The sequence below is a fragment of the Vespula vulgaris genome, chromosome 14, assembly GCF_905475345.1.
Source record: "Vespula vulgaris chromosome 14, iyVesVulg1.1, whole genome shotgun sequence".
In the NCBI taxonomy this organism is placed as follows: domain Eukaryota; kingdom Metazoa; phylum Arthropoda; class Insecta; order Hymenoptera; family Vespidae; genus Vespula; species Vespula vulgaris.
The window spans coordinates 1038275-1053363 of NC_066599.1; the positions used below are offsets into that span (position 1 = coordinate 1038275).

General features: G+C 34.8%; 1 protein-coding gene across 1 annotated transcript in view; it reads right to left on the bottom strand.

Annotated features, from left to right (window-relative positions):
• Positions 1-1980: 1980 nt before the first annotated feature.
• The window catches only part of LOC127069064 (G1/S-specific cyclin-D2), a 34267-nt gene continuing 21158 nt past the window's right edge, over positions 1981-15089 (bottom strand). Inside the window, exons 3-5 of the mRNA XM_051005740.1 lie at positions 10601-10763; positions 5100-5245; positions 1981-3881 (exon numbers count right to left, since the gene is read on the bottom strand). Of these exons, the coding sequence (XP_050861697.1) occupies positions 3642-3881; positions 5100-5245; positions 10601-10763 (549 nt within the window). The 3' untranslated portion in view covers positions 1981-3641. The remainder of the gene's footprint in view (positions 3882-5099; positions 5246-10600; positions 10764-15089) is intronic.

The following is a 15089-nucleotide window of genomic DNA, read 5'->3' on the forward strand; positions in this document are numbered from 1 at the left end:
ATATATATATATATATATAAAATGTACATATAGGGCTTACAACGTCGAGTGCAGGAATAAGTTCGACCCGTTAAAGAACCGTCGTTTCCCGCACGATCGGTTTTAAAAAGGACAGAGCGACGAGCGTGTGTATGTGTATATGTGTCTGCTCTATGTACTCTCTCTTTCTCTGTGTATCTATCCATCCATTCATCCATCCATTCATCCATCCATCCATCCATCCATTCATTCATTCATTCATCCATCCATCCATCCATCCATCCATCCATCCATCCATCTCTTTCCATTCATTGCTTGCTTTCAGCCCTACTTTTAATTTCTTATCAATCTCTATATTTTTTAATTTTTTCTTTTCTTTATATTTTTTTATTATTTTCATTAAACGCATGCTCACGCGTTAACAATTATTAATAAGGTACACATCGATGAATATAAAGCGCATTATTTTCTTTTTCTTCGTTTTATTTTTTGATTAATCATGGATGATAATATTATTATTATGTTTATTATTATTATTATTATTATTATTATTATTATTATTATTATTATTATTATTATATTATTATTAATTATTGTTATATCGAAAAAGAAAATAATATGAAAATAATATATGACCGAATGTGGAAAATGTATAATTTTATTTTATTAATCTCGATTTAACACATCGCACATGTGAGTGTATAAGTATCAGGGTAATTTGAAAAATTCACAATCTTTTCGAATTGCCCTCGTAGATATTTCCGTGTTTTATATACTTTGCGTATGTATTTTTTCATATCTTTCTTTATTTCTTCTCCATGAACTTCGTCAAAGGCACTCTTATATTACTCGATTTCTTTACTAGAATTGTACTAAGATTTGGTTATCGATAATATATATATATATATATATATATATATATATATATATATATGTACGTGTACGTGTGTGCATATGTGCGCATTATTAATATATATAATCATTATTTCAACTAATTTGCTTCTCGTGGCACTGACCTTTCTATAACCCGTTTATTTTATCTATCTATCGATCGTATTTATTTCATCTATCGATTTTTCTTCGTCTCTTTCTGATTAATTCGATTACAGTCTAGATTTCTCTCGCTCATTCGGTAGGAACGTGAGAAAAATTCTTATAACAATGTTTCTATTTCGTTCATTTATCATAGATTTCTTTCTTTCTTTCTCGACTTCTATCGTTTCATTTACTATCTTCTCTCCGTTCGACACATTCGTAATTTCCGAAAATATATACTTCTTTATTATTTATACTTTGGACCCGTTAAGTACTAATTTATATCAATTATTTAACGTTTCTTCGGTAAAATAATGCAGACAAAATCAGTGACGATTAGATAATAATGATTAATCTTGATCGCTTTTCGAATGTCTCGCGTATTTTACTCGTCTCTTTATTTTTATCTATTTATCAATCTATATTTTTCTCTCTTCGTAAAAATTGTCGAAGGCACTTGCGGTTCCCCCCAACCCCCTCACTCTTTCCTTTTTTCTATGTCATTTACATATTTGCGTCGGTCACGTTTTTTTTTCTTTTCGTTTTTTTATCTCTTTCCTTTTCATCTTATAAACATCTTACATTTACTTTCTAAGCGCGTACGCGGCGCTTGTTTTTTTTTTATATGTTTCTTTGTATTTTATCTATCTACTTACATATGTACAAACACGATACAAAATGAAAACAAAAAATAAAAAGTAAAGCGGTTTACCAATGAGGTTATTTTACACAATGCGGCGAAAAAGGTTCCTCGAGTTTCTTTTTAATTCATTTGAAATTCGACCTTCTCTCCGTTTGCAAAATATAAATTAAAATAAGAAATGGATAAAAAGAAAAAAAAAAAAATTTAATCAAATGGAAGCAAATGATAGCTAAAAAAAGTTTTCCCCTTTTTTCAAAGGCCGATTATTTAAATTTCCTATGATTTCGCTTGGAACCTTCATTTTGTGTATAAATTTGGGCCATTTTATTTTTTCTTTTCTTTTCTTTTCTTTTCTTTCTTTTTTTCTTTCTTTCTTTACACACACGAGAATTCGCCCTAAATTTTTTTTTAATTCTACCATTCTCCCCTCTCTCTTTTTCTCTCTCATTCCCACACGGGACACACGCATTCAATTTCTCTCTTTCTCTCGTTATATTTATATATATATGTGTGTGTGTATGTGTGCAGGATTGGCACAACCGCTCATAGGAACCGAGTGGAATAAGCGAATGGTCGCACCGCCATATTTATACGTTTACAATATTTTTACACATATATATATATATATATAATTATTGAAAAAAATCATTCTCATCTTATATCGATATTACAGTTCGGATGAATATTTCAACGTAACTTAAAATAGAAAACGTGTCGCAAAAAGAAAGGAACGGAAAATGTATATATATATATATATACATACATATATATATAAAGTGTGTGTGTATAAGTATATGTATATACTACGTGCAATTTTTTACCTGACAATTTTTATTTAAAAAATAAAAAAAAAAATAAAAGAATCTTCGTCATTGATTTGATTGATAAGAATAAATTTCCGCAACTATTTCTCTCCCTTTCTCTCTCTCTCTCTCTCTCTCACACACACACACACACACACAACACACACACAAAGATATTTATATTCGCTTATTATACATATACATTTATATGTATATATATATACACATATATATATATGTGGGTATATATATATGTATATATATATATGCAGTGTTACAACTATGTACAAAAAAAGGAGAAGAACACTAAAATGACTCGACATGACTAAAAGATTTTTTTTTCATTTCGCTATGAGAAAAAAAGGAGATCCATTTTCTCTCCCTTTCTCATAATTAATGCGAAATCTTTTCAACGTTATACTTTTACTGTGTATTTTCTCTTTCTCTCTCTCTCTCTCTCTTTCTCTCTCTCTCTCTCTCCCTCTCCCTCTCCCTTTCTGTTTATCTATCTGTTTCTCATCGAACTAAATATTAAGTGATAATTGATCCTTAAACACGAACGATGGAAAAAAAGGAAAAAGAGAAAAAAATAAAATGAAAGAAAAGAAAGAAAGAAAAAAAACTTAATAAATGATGCGTAAAGCGTATTGCATTGCCTTCCCCCACAGCACGCCCACTCCTTAATAAAAAAAAAAAAAAAAATAATAATTATAATAAAAATAAAAAAAAATAAAAAAAATAAAAAAAAAGGAAAATAAAAGGAAAAACATTTTACATAATTACGAAGTCTCGTGATGGCGTCACTTTCTTTTTAACTATCTATCCCTACCTAGTTATTTATCTTTCTGCGATGCACGTCTCTCTCTTTCTCTGTCTTTCTTTCTTTGAGAAAGAGGAGAAGATAAACGACGAAGTTCAACGACGATATTATTATTTCAATCTTCTTTTACGTTTCTTTTCTGTAGTGTCTGTTTGTTTTAACGTCTCAATAACGTATCTAACTTCGTTGCTGTTGTTATCGTTATTGTTATCGATGTCATTGTTATTGTTGTCGATGTTGGTATTGTCGTTATTGCGTGTGCGTTTGCTGCTGCTGCTGCTGCATCTACTTCTGTTGCAGCTACTGTTGCTGCAGCCGTTGTTGCTGGTGTCGTAATCGTCGTCGTCGTCGTTCTTCTTATTCAGAAATGAACATCCCTGACATCAGTCGGCGTACCTGCCTTTTCATGTTCGATTACCTTCTCCTGTGATGTAGTTTGTTCCCCCAATGGCCTTTGTTGTCCACTAGAAACACTCATAGAAACTACTTGATGTCCATCGACACCGGTATCGCCATTAGCATTACCATCGCCGTTTACGTGACCACCTTGTACTTGTGAAACCATCTCTTCGATCTGTTCCAAACATCCTCGTAAATAATCCTGCAAAAGAGAGATTATCTCGATTAGATTTGACTCGTTACATGCATCCAAGTTTGATATTGTAATCTTCTATATCATAATTGAATCATCAAAGAAATTTATACATTATCGAAAATAATTTGTCTGATTTTTAATATAACTGATAAAAAAGAAATTAGGCTTTCAATTTTCATAAATCTTATAAATGCTCTTAACGTATGTATGTATACACATGTAGAATTTATCTTAGGTCAGTGTCTCGCAAGAAGATTTGGAGACTATCGAGGGAGGGCAGAGTGATGCAAAAAAAAAGGTTGCAATCCCTTTCGTAGGGACGAATAAGAAGAAAGAAAGGCCGAGAGTCGTGCCGATCGGGGTCGCAGTTTCGATTTTTGCGTTCTCGTCTCGAGATTATGAATGAAACCGGAGACAGATGAGCTCTAAGACGGTTAAAGAAAGAGAGAGAAACAGAGAGACTATCATCTCTCTCTTTTGAAAACAGAAGACACACAACGCCGAAAAACATGTGCTCGCATGTGAGGCCATGGACCTCATGCCGAGGTCCATTCATTCGTGCAGTTTATTTATATTCACTTATTACGAATGTGTATCTTCTCTCCCTCTCTCTCTCTTTCTCTCTCTCTTAGCTTTTCCGCTCTTTCGACCCATCTTGCCGACCTTTTTTTGCGTAAACATGTGCCCGGCACCTGCTGCTGCTGCTGCTACTGCTGCTGTTGCTACTTTACCATCATCGACGTACTCTCTTTTGCCTGCAACTCCCCCGCCCTCTCTTCAACCAACTTTTTGTCCTACGTCTAGCAACTCTCACGCAAACGTTTTGATAATAAATTTTCTAAGGCAGCTTGTGCTCCAGGTCGAAGGTCACTATATCGTCGTACTCCGTGATTTCCATTTCAAAAACACCCGCTAAACTAATCGATCACGATTTATCTCGAAACATCGTTCTATAATATCCGATTGTAATCCGTTGATTAATTGTTATTAATTATAAAATTGAGATAATAGAATATTAATCGTATAACATTAGAGAAAAATTAAAGGAAAAATTTCGTGAGAAACCTGGAAATTTATTTATGGAAAACTTGGGAAAATACTTTTGTATGCATCGGCTATCGCCATCTTGATTAATATGGCGTCCGTAATGTTCGATTAAATGCGCGGGTAACTTTAAAAAACCAACTCGAGTAACGTAAAATCGTGAAAAGAGAGCGTACAAACCTGTTCGATAGCTGTGATGCGAGTAAGTTCATCGAAAAGACCGGCTAATCCGAAACCGCTCTTTCCAGTCCAATCGAGTCCATGAAGTGCTGCTGCGATGCTCGCAGCTGCTATCATGCTAGGCGTATACATCGAAAACTTGTACTCTGTAAAAAAAAAAAAGAAGTAAGAAAAATATTATTATTAATTCGAGCGAGGATTAACGAATATGTATACATAATCAATAAAAAATATTTATAAAAAGAAATTCTTTCAACGTTAAAAAATGTTTAACTGCTATCGGTAACTCGTGTCTCGATAATCGCGCGATCTACTTTATCGACGCGCGATACAAAACTACTCCAAAGTTATCGTTATCGACGCAAATAAATTTTTTTTAATGTTACAAAATTATTTCTCTCTAAACGTGAAATTAGAATATATAATACAATCTAACTGATGGAAAATTTTAATTCACGGATTTTCCTGTAAAAGTTGTAGGTTAAGATTTAACACTAATCCTTCGACTTTTACGAGCGTTGAAAATGAAACGAATTGTTTCCTTTAAAACTGACGAGAAGGTGAATCGTCATAAAAGGTAAGGAATGTCGGTAAGAATGGACAAAAGATTTTAGGATCTTCAATGATCCCTTTAAAAGGATCTACGAAATGTTTTTCTTTTAGGATACTACCTAACTTGAAGAAAATTTACAATTGACTCTGTGCTCTTTTCGACAAAGATTGCACACTTTCTCTATTTTAACGCTTCTAATTCAGGACAGGAACAAAGTGAAATCCTCGAAATATTAGAAACCTTGAAGTATAATCATTCGTAAAGTTTAAGAGAGAAAGTTAAGGATAGGATAATCCTCGCCGATTTGTTCATAAATCATAGCAGGTACTCGGCTTACATAGATTCGTAAGACGATAACGTGTTCTTAGAAATATAGAAACAATGTTTCTTCTTGAAATGATTTATATCACATTCTAGATATTTATTTTTCGTCGATTCGTCATTAAAGAAGAAGAAGAAGAAAACAAAATAAGAAAAAGAACGGGTCGAGAATTTTCCTTCCTCGTTAGTCAACTTTCTAACTACTATTTTAACGTTACTTAAATATATAAATATATACGTATTAGAAACGTCCTAGCTGTCTTCTTTAGAGATTACAATATAATACCGGTCTGAAGATTTTATGTTTTAATCATCGATTCTCGCGAGTGTAAGGTGCAATAGAGTTCTTAGAACTGGTTATATAGAAGACCCCCTATACTCCGATCGTTTCGTCGGCAATGGTAATATTACGCACGATCACACGTTTGTATCTCATGATTTCTCGTATTCAGAAACGAGAAATATTGAATCGTTCATTCGAACGTATGTGTTCGTAGTTACGTAGAATATCATTCGAGTTATCTTATCACGTCGCATTGGACTTCTAGCATCGCTCTTTAATAATGATTATTAAAGGACCAGGGAGAGAGAGAGAGAAGAGTTAGAAGGAATGAATGAAGGAGATATGAAAGATTCGATATTTTCACACCCGTCTGCTATTTCGATTACATCATCTCGCACATTTCTCTCCGGTGGTTTACCTCGACCTCCTGACGAAGCCAAAGTAAAAAAATCTGTGTATTCCCTCCTCTACTTCTCTTTCTATAATATTTTAAGTACGCTCTTCCAATTGAATCTTATTCGTTGTTATTTAATTTTCTTTTTCTATATCTCTCTCTCTCTCTCTCTCTCTTTCTATTTCTCTTTTTCTTTTCTTTTCTCTCTTTTCCTTTTCTACGAGTTAGATCGTAGATTTTTTATTTCATATGAAATATTTTATGAATTTCTTTTAAATATCTTTTTGAAGAGATCTAGTACATATAACTTTTTGTAGTACGACATCTAATCTAATCGTTTCTAATACGATCGCTATAAAAATCTCGACGTTCGAAAAATTTGGTTTACTTCGTAATTATTATTTTCTTTTATTTTTCATTTGCATATATAAATAAATAAATATATATATATACACACACACATATATATATATTTAATCACGGTTACAAGCTCGTTTGAAGCATCTTCTTCCTCGTAGAAACCGAATACACATATCTCACGGTGGAATTAGCCTAACGAGGGCTCAACCAAGCAAGACTTCGATGAGGCTGAAGCGAGAGATAAGGAAGGAATGCGTCGATGCTGCGACGTATGTACGAACCAGAGAAGAAGTAGAATCAAGACGAACGGAGATAGAAAAACAGAAAGGGAATGAGAAAGAGAAAGAGAGAGAAAGAGAGAGAGAAAGACAGAAAAAAAATTATACAGAGATAGAAAGAGAGAGAGAGAGAGAGAGATATTATGAGAGAAGGAAGTTGGCTCGTCGCGACGTGAAATGTCGTTTTCGTTTCTTCGATAATCACATTGAACGAACGAGAGAAAGAAAGAGATATAAAAGAGAGAGAGAGAGAGAGAGAGAGAGATGAGCATGCAGCATCCTCTTTAGCGCCTTTGGTACGATCGACCTTGAAACGAAGCGTTACGAACGTTCCGGCCATTCGAGGGAGCCAGCATTGATGCAATTAGATCAATTATCCGGCTAATCACGTTGTGTAACAACTCATCACGAGCAGGGCTTTTCTCGCGTAACAATTCGCCTCGGAAAATCATTTCGATGATCGTTCCTAAATTAAATTCAAAATCGTAATAGTCGTAGATTGTTTCTAATAGACGATTGTAACAAGATGTATTCAAAATTAAAACGATAATTTTCGATGTATTTTTAATATCATTCTTCGTTGACTCGTACTATTGTAAAAAAGATAGAGAAAGAGAGAGAGAGAGAGAGAGAGAGGACAAATTAAATACGATGAGAAATGTTTCCTTTTTTTTCTTCTTCTTCCGGTTTTTTTTTTTTTTTGTTAACATTCAAGTAACAATATTCTCAAGTGCATCGTATAAATATTATTATTTAAACAATTGCAATGAATTATTCCGGGAAGTATTTGTTCGAACGAACTTTTTCTTTCCTTTTCTTTTCTTTTTTTTTTTTTGTTAACACTGTACGAGGTATTTTTAATATCGTTTTTATTTTCTTTTTCTTTGTCTTTTTTGGTTTAATAATTATATATCGATTGACTTCCTCGTTATACGTATGTAATTGTACATTGAACCTCGTGATTACTAAAATCATCTTTACTTGTTCAAAGATCTCTCGGTATGCTCTCACGGCTCGCACCAAGATGCACTGTGTGTGGTCAGCTTTGCATAAGAAAGCAAGAAAGAGAAAGAGAGAGAGAGAAAGAGTGAGACAGATAGATAGATACTCCCAGCATCCCTCCACTTTGGTTAACCTTACTTGCCTCGAAGCAACAAGAATGAGTCCACTCCGTCCTTTGATCCCCGTCACCCTTAGATACTTTTATTTCTCGCTCTAACGTTCTATTATCTATCTCTCTTTTTATCTCGCTTGAATGAACGACCTAACTTTGATATTTCTAAGCTGATTTTTTTTTTAATAATTATTAGAGAGAGAAAGAGTTGCAAGAAAGACGAAACGTTTATATAGCTTTTCTCTACTTTTATTTATCGTTAAAGACAGACAGAGAGACAAAGTGAGAAAGACAGAAAGAGAGAGAGTTATAGAGTTCAGGTCAAAGTTGTCAATTTTGTATGTACATTCGTGAATAGAAAAGATCAAGATTGGAAAGAGAGCTTTGAATAATTTTTCCTTTTTTCTTTCTCTCTCTCTCTCTCTCTCTCTCTCTCTCTTTTTCTTTTTTTTTTTGAAAGAGAGAAACACACACAGAGAGAGAGAGAGAGAGAGGGGCGGGGGAGACAGGAAGAGGAATAAAATAAAAATAAAACAAGATTAAAAAAACGAGAAATAGATAGAGAAAATGGAAAAGAATAAAAGAGAGAAAATGACAGATATGTAAAACGAACGAAGAGAAAGAAAGAAAGAAAGAAAGAGAGAGAGAGAGAGAGAGAAGTTCGTAATCGTTTTTTCTGGACCAAGAAAGTTCTCTTTCTCTCTCTTATTGGTGACTACCTAGTTTGGTTCGTGAGAAACGAAAGGCCTCGAACTCACGTAGTGGACAAGACGTCGTTCGTGTTCCTCTCTCGTCAGGGCCGTGCGCGCTTTGCTCGCTTTGAACGGCTCTTCGCCACGCGCTTCGACTGGACCAACCGGCCAGACAAGGACGAAGGACGAAGGTCCTACCTTTTTGCGGGCTCTGCTACCAGAGCCTCTGTAATAACAACCGGCCAACCAGAGACGTACGTACGTGTGCGTTGGGATCCTCTGTCTTCTCTGTTGTGTTGCTTGCTACGTCTCGTTCGTATCGGCATCCAATAAGAGAACAGAAGAGAGACAGAGACAGAAAGAGAGAGAGAGAGAGAAAGAGAGATATGAAACGAGTTCACGAGACACGTTCAGGCATTTAAAGATCTCCGATCTCGGTGGGATCCTTCTCGATCGATCGATCCTTCGCGAGAACAACGGGATTCCGATAATTCAAACTTTTTCTTATGTTAGAGAGAAACACTAGATCTTCTTCCTTGGTAAATCAAATTTCGATCCTCTGCTTTCGATAACTTTCTTTCTTTTTTTTATCTTCTTCTTCTTCTTCTTCTTCCTTCCTTATTCTTTTATTTTTGTATTCTTTTTATATTATTATCTCGTGGACTCAACGATCGGGACCCATTCATTTATCTTATTTGCCTTTTATTTTGTTAAATTTCTTATGTATCTTACGTACACGTAATTTCATGTTTTCTTATAATCCAATTTTGATAATTACTTGGATTATAATGAACAATAAATGAAATTTGTCTATGTATATTATTTTGATATATGTATGTATATGTCATCCGTTCGAATTCCTTCTATACTTTCGATTATTTTAACATAGGTATCTATTATAGTCTCTTTCTTTTTTGTTTAAGAACAAGAAAAAGAAGAGGAAGAAGAAGAAGGGTTCAAGAGAAGTCGTAGTCATTCTGGAGTAAATCCCCTGATGTTTTCCTACTACGTGGAAGCAATACGATCGATCGTACTTCTCCTTCGAGAGGCGAATTACAGGTGACGAAGGGCGATAAGGGGCCTGGCTAGGGGCCTTAGGAAGAGGTGAGAGCTTGAAAGACGAGGGAGGAGGAGAAGGAGGAGGATGGAAAAGCGACAAAAAAATTCCACGACGAATTCCATGGACGTAACTCTGCGTTCAGCCCTCGACGTGATCGGACCTTTAACGTTCTTTAAATGAATTTCCTACGATTGTTACCTTCTTGGTTCTCACGATCAAAATGTCTGACCAATCATGTTTATCAGAGATCAATGGTTTAACGATAAATTTCTATATAAATCTCTGATAAATACCGATAGAAATGAAAATTTACAAGAATTAAAAAAAAAGGAATAATGAAAATTGTCGTACGAACGAAATAGCGATTCCGAAGAGAGACGATCGATGGCCTGCGTCGAATTTGATAGCTTTTAAAATCGAATTATGATCGAGTTTTATTAATTTACCTCTCGCACTCAGGGCTACGAAGGTCTGTGCGTGCCTCAAGATCATCATATGATCCCAGGTACCAGATACGGGTAGTCGGCTGAGAATGTGTATCAGGAAGTCGCCCGGTGTCACTGCCGAAAGCTCCCATTTCAGTTTCGACACTACGAGTTGTTCCCACCTCTGAAATAAAAAAAGAAAAATTCAGAAGAAATTAAATACGGAGAAAGGAAGGATCGATAATTCCTTGAAAATCCATCGGAAATTTTCGATACAAACTTTTCCCGAACTATTTTCTTTAAGAGAAAAAGATAAATAAACACGATTAATCTTTTTTCTTATATCAGAGGATTTAATGATAAAATAGAAAGGCGAAAAAGGGGAAATAAAAAGCGAGGATCAATCCTTCTCCTTTTCGTTCTATCTTTTGTAAATACGATAATAAATATTAATAAACATATATTAATATTCTATGATAAAAAAAAAAAAAGAAAAAGAGAACTTCGAAGATCAACGTATACCTATTCATTAATTATAAAGTTTTATATTCTTTTACCAACGTCCCATTTCCTTCTACTTTCGAATTATTATACTAAAACGTCTTAAAAAATGATTCTTGAAGATCGTATCGAGAAGAAGTTCTTTCTCGAAAGTTACGATCTTCCTCGGTTAATAGGCACGAACACGCGGCGGATACGGTACGGATACGGTGCATCCGCTCGCGTAAGTCTCGTAGTATAGTATAGTATAGTAGTAGTACCGTAGTACGATGCCGGTCCCTCGAGCGTGAAATTACACGAGCTCGAGTACTACGAGAGTACTACGATGGTGTCCTTCAACGTCTTAGTCCGTCTTCTTCGTCTTCGTCTTCATCGTCGTCATCGTTCTCCAATGGAACTCCGTTAAATTCGTTCAGAAATTTTATTTCTCTGTCTGCTTTGTCTGTCTGCTTTGTCTGTCTGTCTCTCTTTCTCTTTCTCTTTTCTACACTTATATTCTACGTTATGTTAAATACACGTGTAAATAATACTATCTCTATTTCTATTTCTATTTCTATTTCTATTTCGATACTATTTTTATCTCTCTTACTCTCTCTTTCTCTCTTTGTCTCTTTTGTACGTATTATATTCGTACGATTCGACCTCGCCCACTAACCTTCCTTTCACAATAACGAATGGTCATTAGAATTTCTTCGAAAATTATATATACCGATTATATATACCGAAAACGGATCAATTTTTGTTATAACATATACGTAATTGATCTAAAAGAAATAAACTTGATGATCGTTGAATCGTAAGAATCGTTACTTGTAATTTTTAATCGATTAATCGTATTATAAAATTATTGCATGTATGCACTGCGTATAATATATAATATTTTGTAACAGTGATAAAGTTCCATGGACTTTGTAAGAAAACTTTGTAAGTTGAAAAAAAGAGAGAGAGAAAGAAAGAAATATTGGTAGTTTCTCTTTCTTCCTTTCGCATTTAATCGGGCCATCATCCTTGATCGTCGGGGTTTTGCGCTCGAGTGCGCATGCGTGCGTGCGTGCTTACGTGCATACGTGCGTAAGTGAGTGAGTGAGTGAGTGAGTAGTGAGTAAGTGAGTGAGTGAGCGAGCGAGTAAGTGCGTACGAGAACGTAACGCAACTCGTCGTAGCCGGTGAATGAAACAAAGGCGTGAGTACGCGACGAGGCGTCTCGGAAGTTGATTTCTCTACTGACTTTTATCCTCTAGTACGACGAATTTCCAGTAATTTATTTTATTTATCCTTCTTCACTCTCTTTTTATATATCTTTATATTTTTTCGATAAAGTATCTATTAATATTTTTCTAATTTTGATATATATATATATATATATATATATTATGTACACACTAGGGATAAATGTTCCTACAGATCGGCCAAAAAATAATTTCGAAAGATCAATTATCCAATTACCCAATTACAATTATGTTCAAATTTAACAATCTCTAAATGATAAACAACAAAAATTAGAGTTTCGAAAAAGAGTGATTGTTAAAATCTCTTACGAACTTTCGATCCACCTTGTATATATACTATGATATATATCGCGTATATAACTATAACGTATTATATTATTATAATAATGTAATAATAAGATTTTAACAAAGAACGAAAGGAGAGAATCGAAAAAGGATTGAAAGCATGTTCTCACATAGACTCTATGCATCATTATAGCTATTTCAGTTGGGAGTATCCTTTCTATATATGCGCTATTACTGTTATCGCATAACCCGCCACCCTTTAGGACCCTTTTTATGCGACAGTATTCGCCTAACTCGCACCTGCCCTCTCACATCCCGTTTCTCAAAAAAACTTCACATACTCCTTCTCTCTCTCTCTCTCTCTCTCTCTCTCTTTTCCTCTCTCTCTCTTTCTCTCTCTCTCTCTGTCTCTCTATCTTTCTCTCTCGTTCTTTCTGGCATCCCTTTGCGATCGTCCTTCGTCATGCAAAACGGAAATCACTGTGGATGATGAAAAGAATCGTGGGAGCAAGTAACCCTCGCGACGCAGGAAGTAAATAGTTTGATATTTCTTTGATATATCAAATTGTGAATCATGATTTACATATATATATATATAAAATATGTGTAATCCATTATTACGTATATCATGGATTGTATTGTACCATCAATATATAATATAAAAAAGCAGACATGATACGTACGTATGTCTCTCAATTGTAAATATACACATACTTCAATATATATATCTTCAATATACTTCAATATATATATATATATATAAATGACAAAAAAACTTTCCTAAAAAATAATTATAAAAATCGTTCATTAATTTCCTTCATACACGACGTTTGTTTTTATAGTCTCCTTTTTAATTATTACCATTATTATTATACTTAATGACGAATCGATCTATGCGAGATATCACGAAACGATAATCCAGTTAAATTACCGTCGGACCATAATTACGTTCCTAATTACACGCCGGATCCGCGTGGTACGTCGTAACACACAACAATATTTCCACCCTTGTCCTCGCTTCATTTTCACGCTGCCTGTGTCTACCTCCTGCCCCCACCCCCTCCTCCGTCTCGACCTGCTTGCCTACCTACCGTTCATTTTCCAGATGTCACCTGTGGAATCGGAACTGAGAGAGTGCGACAGGTGGTGGTCGCTGAGTGTAACGATTAAAACAGAGAGGGATAGATGGAGATAGATAGATAGATAGAGAAAGAAAGAAAGCCACGTTGAAATAATACGACGATCACGTTATCTTTGTAATATTACAATCAAAAATTCAATCGAATTAAATATCGAATTAAATAATAACGTCGATGAACATTGTTGAAGTATAAACAAAGATATTCTACTCACGCGTTATTAAAGAATCATTTCTGAATAATATAAAACGTTATTATAACATAACCGTGTGTTACACCGAATGTAATATTACATAAATGTAAACGAGAAAACCTCCTCCACGATCGTAAATCGGCATTATACGTAAAATCAAACCTCTCACTTTCTAATTTAAATAGATAACACGAATATGATGGTATTCTCAAGCAGGTAGAAAATGAAATCGTAAAAAAGGAAAAGAAAAGAAATCATCCCTTCACCCCCCTTGAATTCGATGATAATCCAAACAGACTTTCCGTCATATTTTCATATGTGTTAGCAATCGGTGTTAACGATCCGAGCCTTCACGAAAATACATCGAAATGAAAAAGATCATCTTGTGTAAGGAGCGAGCGGTCCTCTTCCTGCTCGATAAATCTTCTCCGTAAGAGAAAGAGAAGGAAAGAGAGAGAGAGAGAGAGAGAGAGAGAGAGAGAGAGAGAGAGAGAGAGAGAGAGAAACTTGGAAATCATCCTTGGGAAACGAATCTCGACCTACCGAAGGAGGACTTCTATCTCTCTCTCTTTCTCTCTCTTACACATAACTACTACACTGCTGCTACTACTACTACTACTACTCTATTACGATATGTTCAAACACACAGGGGGGCATCGCTACCTGGTTGTCTTCCGAGAAGGCAAGCCCTCTCGATTTATTTCGTTTGCAATGAGGAATCGATGGAATAGACAAGGTTCTTCCTCTCCCCTCTTTTTCTCCTTTTACGAAAGAAAAGTTAAAGATATAGAGAAATCGATGAAGGAATCGAGAGAAGGGATGAATTAGAGAAAAATTAGAAAAAAAAAGAAATGTATGAAAGAAAAGAAGAGAGAATAATTATTGAATGAAACTGAATGAGAGAAAAGTTGAATGAAAAGAAAAGAGAGAGGGAAGTTTAAAGAAATAAAAGTGAGAGAGAGAGAGAGAGAGAGAGAGAGAGAGAGAGAGAGAGAGAGAGAGAGAGAGCACGAAGTAAGGAAGAATAGAAAAGATAATGGAGAAAATAAAAATAAAAATAAAAATAAAAAGAAGGGCGAAGGAACGAAAAGGGCGGCGCCTCTGAGCAAGGTGTTTACCATTCCGGCCAAAAATAAAGTATTACAAAGGCTAAGGCTCTCTCT